This window comes from Gekko japonicus, unplaced genomic scaffold (genome assembly GCF_001447785.1).
Source record: "Gekko japonicus isolate JY-2015 unplaced genomic scaffold, Gekko_japonicus_V1.1 scaffold3094, whole genome shotgun sequence".
NCBI classification, from domain to species: Eukaryota; Metazoa; Chordata; class Lepidosauria; order Squamata; family Gekkonidae; genus Gekko; species Gekko japonicus.
In genome coordinates, this window is record NW_015176543.1 from 115,633 (window position 1) to 123,968 (window position 8,336).

The 8,336-nt window shown below is 52.2% G+C and overlaps 1 protein-coding gene across 1 annotated transcript in view; it reads left to right on the top strand.

Annotated features, from left to right (window-relative positions):
- LOC107124073 (class I histocompatibility antigen, F10 alpha chain-like) overlaps positions 1-6,719 on the top strand; it is a 13,080-nt gene extending 6,361 nt beyond the window's left edge. Inside the window, exons 3-6 of the mRNA XM_015427460.1 lie at positions 660-938; positions 4,305-4,589; positions 5,824-5,916; positions 6,676-6,719. Of these exons, the coding sequence (XP_015282946.1) occupies positions 660-938; positions 4,305-4,589; positions 5,824-5,916; positions 6,676-6,719 (701 nt within the window). The remainder of the gene's footprint in view (positions 1-659; positions 939-4,304; positions 4,590-5,823; positions 5,917-6,675) is intronic.
- Positions 6,720-8,336: the final 1,617 nt, after the last annotated feature.

The following is an 8,336-nucleotide window of genomic DNA, read 5'->3' on the forward strand; positions in this document are numbered from 1 at the left end:
CCTCCTTCTCCTCCTTCTTCTCCTCCTTCTCCTCCTCCTCCTCCTTCTTCTTCTCCTCCTTCTCCTCCTCCTCCTCCTTCTCTTTCTTCTCCTTCTCCTTCTCCTACCAGCCTGGCTCAGGTATTGTCCACCAGACCACGGCCACACAACCCAGAAAATCTACAAATGCTAATGAACTTCGGCTGTGAAAGCCTTCGACAAAATATTAAAGCCAGTATTGGGGATGGGGACTCCTTACTCTGAATCCCCAGGCAGTCTCTTCCAGTTAGATCCAGGTGGGGTAGCCGTGTTGGTCTGAAGGAGCAGAACAAAGTTTGCTCCAGCGGCACCTTTAAAACGAACAAAGATTTATTCTGGGTATGAGCGTTTGTGTGCATGCCCACTTCTTCAGGTACAGTGAAACAGAAGTCACCAACCTTTACCTATAGCTAGCCAGTAAGGAGGGTGTAGCCGGGAACATCCAATTAGAGTCAAGATACATGAGCAATAAATATAACTAAGACTGGGTGAAGGCAGTTGGTAAGACCTGTGAATAGCAGCAGATTAGTATACAGTATAATAAAGGCGTTTACAAACAGATGCGAGTGTCGTGAGATAAGAAACCAATGTCTCTGTTAAGCCCTGGGGGCTCCATTCTCCTCCTGGTGTGTCCTTTTCAGGTATTCACACCCTGCAAGCATTCTCTGGCTGCGAACTGAGCGAGGACAATCGTACCACCAGAGAGTTTGTGAAGTACGGCTACAATGGAAGGGACTTCCTCAGCTTGGACATGGCGACTCTCACCTGGACGGCGATGGATTCGGAGGCCAAGCCCATCAAGAGGAAGTGGGATGCCGAGCCGGAGCGAGGGAAATTCTGGGGGCATTTCCTGCAGGAGGTCTGCGTGGAGGGGCTGCACACCCATCTGCGCTATGGGGTGGAGAGTTTGCTGAGGATCGGTGAGAAGGAGAAACGGGGTGACAGGGGAAGGCAGGGAGAGAATTATTTTGTACCCCCAATGCTCTCTCTAAGCTGTGGAGTCTTGTGAGCAAAAATTCTACTTTGTGAGCGACTGGTGTAAAGGTTGTGAGCGAGCGATTTGGCTACTGCCTGCATTAGCTTGCTCTGGAGCCCTCCTTCCTGAGCTAAGACAAAAATGTGTGAGCCGGAGGTTAAAAAACTGTGAGCTAGCTCACACTAATTCATCTTAGAGGGAATACAAATACAAAAAGCCTCTATTGTCATACATCAAATTATCCGTACAGACAGTAAGCAAATATAGAGGTAACGATAATTTAAATATAAGCAGTTAAACAATTTTCAATCGGTCCTTGATTACCAAACTTCAAAATAGGGCTACTTTTTCAGTTATTGCAGGCGACGAGTCATTAAGAAGACGGTACACCATCAGGGTGTCCGAGTGGCCCGACAAATTGAGTGAATTTGAGTCTAAAAGATTAGACCGTATATCCAGCATACTGGGCCCAATAAAGAAGGATATGGGAAACCGAGTCAACGGCTTTTAAATCGCAAGCGCAGAGTCTTTGCAGAGTATGTGATCTTATGATATCTGCCATAAGGGACTGCAGATGGAATAGCATTGCACCTAGAGAGCGCAAATGCTCTGCGCATTTATGGAGCACAGAGGGCAGATAAATAGGGTGCCAGTCAGCCAGTAATGAGAGGGATTTCAAAATTCAGAGGGGAGCAGGTTAGAGGGAACACTGACCCCCCCCCCAAAAAAAAACCTTGAAAATCTGACATAAGAATGCCGTGGAAAGACGTGGAGGAATACAGGGCGGCTCACTCACTAGGCAAACTAGGCGGTCGCCTAGAGCAGGAAGGCCCTTAGGGGTGCCAAACTGAACCCGGCCCCATACTCTGGGAGTTTCTTGATTATTTGTGTTTTCATTCTTCCTAAAATGCATTTATTTTTGAAAATTGGTGGGCGCACCGGGGGGGGGGGGCAGAAGGGATCCTCGCCTAGGGTGCAAAATAAGCTGGAGCCGGCCCTGACCGCTTCAGATGTCTAGCAGAAGGTTGTATTTTTTACTGCTGTCAATTGAAACGTAATAGAGTTTGCCTATAGATCACCTTTCAGCTAAATGAAAAGGCCTCCCGTGCTTTTCAGAAGCTGCACCACATCTGTCTCAGTTCTCCTCTCTGGGATAAATCCCTCCCTGGTGTCAGGTCCCCAGTTAATACACACTCCACAGCACCATTTCTGGTGATGCTTTCTTAGAGATATGCTTACATCAGGAACTTGAATTTTGTCAGGACTAAAGAAAGTGGGTGAAATCCCCAAGTTATAGGTAAGACCAGGGCTATTTTGGGGCAGCAATGCACAGGAACGGCGTTCCGGCTGGCTTCAGAATCGGCCACGCCCACTGCAGCCAAAACCTCTATGCATGCATGGCTACAGAGGGAAGGCCTGGAGAGCGACACCTCCCGGCGACCCCAAGGCGGGCGAACCGGGGGGGGGGCCTGGAAGGATTGGGGGGGCATTTAAATGCCCCCCCGGGCCTTCCCCGGCCTGTCCAAGGGCCGGCTTGCCCAGGCAAGCCAAGGGAAGGCATGGGGGTGTGGCCTAATATGAAGAAGAAGAAGAGATTGGATTTATTCTCCACCCTTCACTACCCAAAGGAGTCTCAGAGCGGCTCACAATCTCCTTTCCCTTCCCCTCCCCACAACAGACACCCTGTGAGGTGGGTGGGGCTGAGAGAGCTCTGACACAAACTGCTCTTTCAGGAACAGCTGTGCCAGAGCTTGTGACTGACCCAAGGTCACATCAGCAGGTGCAAGTGGAGGAGTGGGGAATCAAACCCGGTTCTCCCAGATTAGAGTCCGCGCACTTAACCACGACACCAAACTGGCTCTCCATATGCTAATGAGTTTCTGCTGTTGGGTGTGGCCTATTATGCTAATGAGTTCCTGCTGGTCTCTTTCTACAAAAAAAGCCCTGGGTAAGACCAAGCTGCGGTGGCTCAAGTGGTTAAGACGCTGAACTGCAGGCTGTGGAAGGTCGGTAGTTCAGCAGTTCAAGACCCGGGTGCCGCAAGACGGGGTGAGCTCCTGTCTCTAGTTCCAGCTCCTGCCAACCTAGCAGTTTGAAAGCAAGAAATTGCAAGTAGATAAATAGGTACCACTTCGGTGGAAAGGTAACAGCGTTCCGTGCGCCTTGGTGTTTAGTCATGCCGGCCACATGACCACGGAAATGTCTTCGGACAGCGCCGGCTCTTCGGCTTTGAAACGGAGATGAGCACCGCAACCCTAGAGTCGGATTTGACTGGCTTTCGAGCAAGGGAACCTTTACCTTTACCTTTTTAAGACCATCATCAATCAGCCCCTAGCGTCCCTATGGCCCCCCTGAGATATATGGTGCCTTCTCTAAGCTAGGGAGGCAGAGACAGCTCCCAAGGCCAAATCCCATGAGAAAAGGCCGAGGGGTACAACTTAGGAAATGGTTATGGCTGCTACTGGCATTCACTCTTAAAGACACAGACACTCCAATCAGGAATCCCCTCCCGCCTAATACATGGCAAGGAAAGCAGTGAAGCAAAACTGAAGTGGAGCCAAACTGAAACCCTGACACCCGGCCACACACCTTTATTTTATCCTGAACCTTAACCAGCAGCTCTGAGCAAGGATTTGGGGGGGGGGTAGTGAGGGGTGATTGTCCCATGTCGAGACGAGTATAGATGACTGGGTCCCAACCAATGTTCCCTCTAAGCTGTGGAGTCTTGTGAGCAAAAATTCTACTTTGTGAGCTACTGGCGTTAAAGTTATGAGCAAACAATTGGGCTGCTGCATAAATGAGTTTGCTCTGGAGCCATCCCTTCCTGAGTTGAGACAAAAATGGGTGAGCCGGAGGCTAAAAAACTGAGCTAGCTCACACTCAGCTTAGAGGGAACACTGGTCCCAACCTTCTTGGCCTGGTGACCGACAAGCCCAAATAGACTCGGTGTGATGACCCACTTAAAAAAACAACAACAGACAGCACGCACAAATCAATAAAACTCCAGCGTCTTGGGCTCGCTTTCCCAGGCTCTGTGACCCACTTGTTGGGAAAAGATGAACCCCCGTTTTCTGCTGCTTTTGGCCAGTATCAGTGTTCCCTCTAAGCTGAGTGAGTGTGAGCTAGCTTACCATTTTTTATCCTCCGGCGCATGCGTTTTTTGTCTTCGCTCACTTAGCTTTGCTCACAGCTTTAATGCCAGTGGCTCACAAAGTAGAATCCTAGCTCACGGGACTCCATCCCTTAGAAGGGAGGATCGGTCAGTATCTCTTCTGCCTTCAGGGAAACCTGATACGAGTTATTTTTGCAGACCCACCGATGGTTCGCGTGACCCGCAAGGCGGGATCCGACGGCCTGGAGACCCTCTTCTGCCAGCTCTACGGCTTCTACCCCAAGGAGATCGAGGTCACCTGGATGAAGGACGGGGAGGACCAGAAGCCGGAGACCCTTACGGGCGGTGTCGTCCCCAACTCGGACGGGACCTACCACACCTGGCTGAGCATCGAGATCGACCCCAAGGAGAGGGACCGGTACTGGTGCCAGGTGGAACACGACAGCCTGCTGGAGCCCCTGGACTTGGCCTGGGAGGAGCCAGGTGAGAGACTGAAGGGAGAGGAAAGGGATGGCTCCTTGAAGGGGAAATTATGGCAGTAGGAGGGACAGTGTGATAGATGCCCCCCCCCCGTGTTGGCTCTGGGGTTGAATCCCCGCTTGGGCCATGGAGATCTTTGACTGACTTCAGGGCAGCCCTTCTCTCCCAGCCTAACCCGCCTCACCGGGTTGTTTTGCGGATCAAAAGAGACAATCCCGCCCGTGCACGTCACACCACCCTGAGCTTCTTGAAGGAAGGATGGGGAGATAAATCTTTGGGTGAGGAGGAATCCTTAACTGAGTTTCTTTGGGAGAGAATTCAATAATATCGGTGCCACCCTGGAGAAGGCCCTGCTTGGCGTGCTGCCGGCTCATTGACTTGGACCAGTCCTTGCCTTGCACCTCCCTGTGGGAAGACTCCGCCCCCCCCTTTTGAAATCCCTTTGGCTCAGCTGCAGCACACAGCGGGCAATGATGTTTTGGCCACCGTGTGACACAGAGTGTTGGACCGGATGGGCCATTGGCCTGATCCAACACTGGCTTCTCCTAGGTTCTTATGATCTTACTCCCTCCCCTTGGTAAGGGGAGTTCCCCAATACCTCCCTCAAACGGCTCTTTACCACAACATGGAAAAGATTGCTGGGGGATTCGTTCTTCTCTCCCACTTCTGCCTTCTCCATCCTTCAGTAAGGGTCAGCTCCAGGACTGAACCTCCCTTTCCCATCCACGTAAAGGTTTAGAAGGAGCTGCGGTGGCTCAAGAGGTTAAGACGCTGAACCTGCAGGCTGTGGAAGGTCGGTAGTTCAGCAGTTCGAGACCCGAGTGTGCCGCATGACGGAGTGAGCTCCCGTCTCTAGTTCCAGCTCCTGCCAACCTAGCAGTTCGAAAGCAAGAAATTGCAAGTAGATAAATAGGTACCACTTCGGTGGGAAGGGAACAGCGTTCCGTGCGCCTTGGTGTTTAGTCATGCCGGCCACATGACCACGGAAACGTCTTCGGACAGCGCTGGCTCTTCGGCTTTGAAACGGAGATGAGCACCGCAACCCTAGAGGCGGATTCGACTGGCTTTCGAGCAAGGGAACCTTTACCTTTACCTTTAAAGGTTTAGTGACTTCAGACCACATTTTGTTTTCACGATCTGTCCCCCAGCAGAGCTGCATTTTGCATGCAGGTTTCTGTTGGGGGCTTCTGCCGTGGGGCCAGTCTGAGTTCGTGCATTCTACCCCCCCCCATTCCAGCCTCTGTGTCCAACGTGGGGCTCGTTGTGGGAAGCACCCTGGAGGTCGTGGCCGCTGTCGTCCTGGCAGGGGCCGGGCTCGTCTTCCACATCGGTAAGTAAACCAGGGATGTGTCGGGTGGGGGATTGTTATTGAGCGAAGTGGCATCTTGGAGCTGTGGACTAGAAAATGACCATTTCCTACCTGCGGATACTTCTGAGAGCCACTTTGGTGTCGTGGTGAAGTGCGCGGACTCTAATCTGGGAGAACCGGGTTTGATTCCCCACTCCTCCACTTGCAGCTGCTGGATGACCTTGGGCAAGCTGTAGTTCTGATAAGAGCTGTTCTTGAAAAAGGGCAGTTTCTGTCAAGAGCTCTCTCAGCCCCCACCTACTTCACAGGCAATGCTCCCTGTAAGGTATGGAGTCTTGTGAGCAAAAATTCTACTTTGTGAGCAATGGGTATTAAAGTTGTGAGCGAGCCGTTTGGCCGCTGCATCAATTAGTTTGCTCTGGAGTCATCCTCCTTCCTGAGCTGAGACAAAAATGCGTAAGCTGGAGGCTGAAAAACTGTGAGGGTAGCTCACACTAACTCAGCTTAGAGGGAACACGGCTCACAAGGGTGTCTGTTGTGGGGAGGGGGAAGGGTAAGGAGTTTGCAAGCTGCTCTGAGACTCCGAGTGAAGGGCGGGGGTATAGATCCAATCTCTTCTTTGTCGTCGTTGTCGTCTTCTTTGCCCAAAGAAGGGACCTGGGAAGTCATTTTGTAGAGGGTGCCCTGAAGAGACTGCAGTGTGGAGGCGGTGGGCTCCAGAGCCCTGCTCTAGACTGGGGGCAGTGCTGAATGATCTCTGGAGTGATTATGTCTCTGCAGGAAAACCACAAAAAGGCAGCTACCAAGGAGCACCGAGTGAGTGATTTCTCTCCTTCCCCACCATTGAAATCTTGGCCTGACACGAAGGGGGGGGGGCAATCAGGTCATGTGAATCAGGTCATGTGAATCAGGTCATGTGACCGCAAGCCCTGGAGAGCCGCTGCCAGGCAGAGGGCACCAGAAAGCCTAGAGAAAACTTCACCCTAAGGCTCCTGCGTCTTTTCTGGTGCCCTTTGGGAAGACTTCAGTGACCAGAGCAAGAAGTTCTTCTCCACCCACTATGTTCCGACCCCGTACCCCGCTTCCGCCAGATGTAATAAGTGTGGGCCACACCTGGGAAAAGGGGAGACTTGGAGCCCTTGGGGATGGGAAGAACAACTCCTGCCCCTTGCGGGAATCGCAAACGCAGAGGCTGAGGGCGACGGATGCGGAGGGGGAGCGGAAACCGCAGGTTGCGGACGTGGATTTACTTGGCAGCGGTGCTCCCTCTAAGCTGTGGAGTCCTGTGAGCAAAGATTCTTCTTTGTGAGCTCCTGGTATTAAAGTTGTGAGCGAGCGATTTGGCGACTGCATGAATCAGTTTGCTCTGGAGCCGTCCCTCCCTGAGCGAAGACAAAAATCTGTGGGCTGGAGGCTCAAAAACGGTGAGCTGGCTCGCACTAACTCAGCTTAGAGGTAACACTGCTTGGCAGCCCATGATCAATATCCTCCCCCACGTCCCATTTGATCAGCTTCTCACTGGAATTCATGGAGGGGCTGGGAGATCTGGCACTCGTGGGGCAAACGCAGCTTGGCTCACTTCCTTGAGACATCACCAGTGTTCCCTCTAAGCTGAGTTAGGGGGTGCTAGCTCACAGTTTTTTAGCCTCTGGTTCACACATTTTTCTCTTAGCTCAGGAAGGACGGCTCCAGAGCAAACTAATTTATGCAGTAGCCAAATCGTTTCTCACAACTTTAATGCCAGTAACTCACAAAGCAGAACTTTTGCTCACAAGACTCCACAGCTTAGAGGGAACATTGGACATCACCCAGAAACACTGGGTCTCAGGCAGGCCACTCTTTCTGGGCATCCTCTCACTCCCAATACCCAGCTTTTCTCTGGGCTAGTGGCCTTGGATTGTAGGGGGCTGGCAGAGGGGCAGGTGAATCCCGCCTTGGAGCAGAAGGTTGGTCTAGAGATGGCCTTATTTATGTATTTATTTGCTTTTTATCCCCTCCCCCTTCCTGCCGAGGCAGTCTCAGGGCAGCTTACATAAAAAAAAACAGTAGATAAAGCAATATAAATATCAATATAAAATACATGATAGAGCAGGGGTCATTTCGTAGAAAAAGAGCTGCAGGAGCTCATTAGCATGATTCATTAGCATAACTCATTTGCATATGCCACACCCCCTGACATCACCGGAAGTGTGTCATAAGGCCACACACCCTGCCCCCAACGGGGCAAGGCCAGCGGGAGTGCGAGGAAGCCCCGCGAAGGCCCTCCCTGGCCCCAGGCAGGCAGGGGTGGGGAGAGGCAGGGAGGAAGCAACTTACCCTCCCTCTTCTCCTGCCTCCTCCTGGCTGAATGAGGGCCAGAAGCAGGGCGCCCGGAAGCAGGGGGCGGGGCTTCGTCATGTGCCCCGCCCCCCGTACCTCACCCGGGGGAACTGCGATCCCCC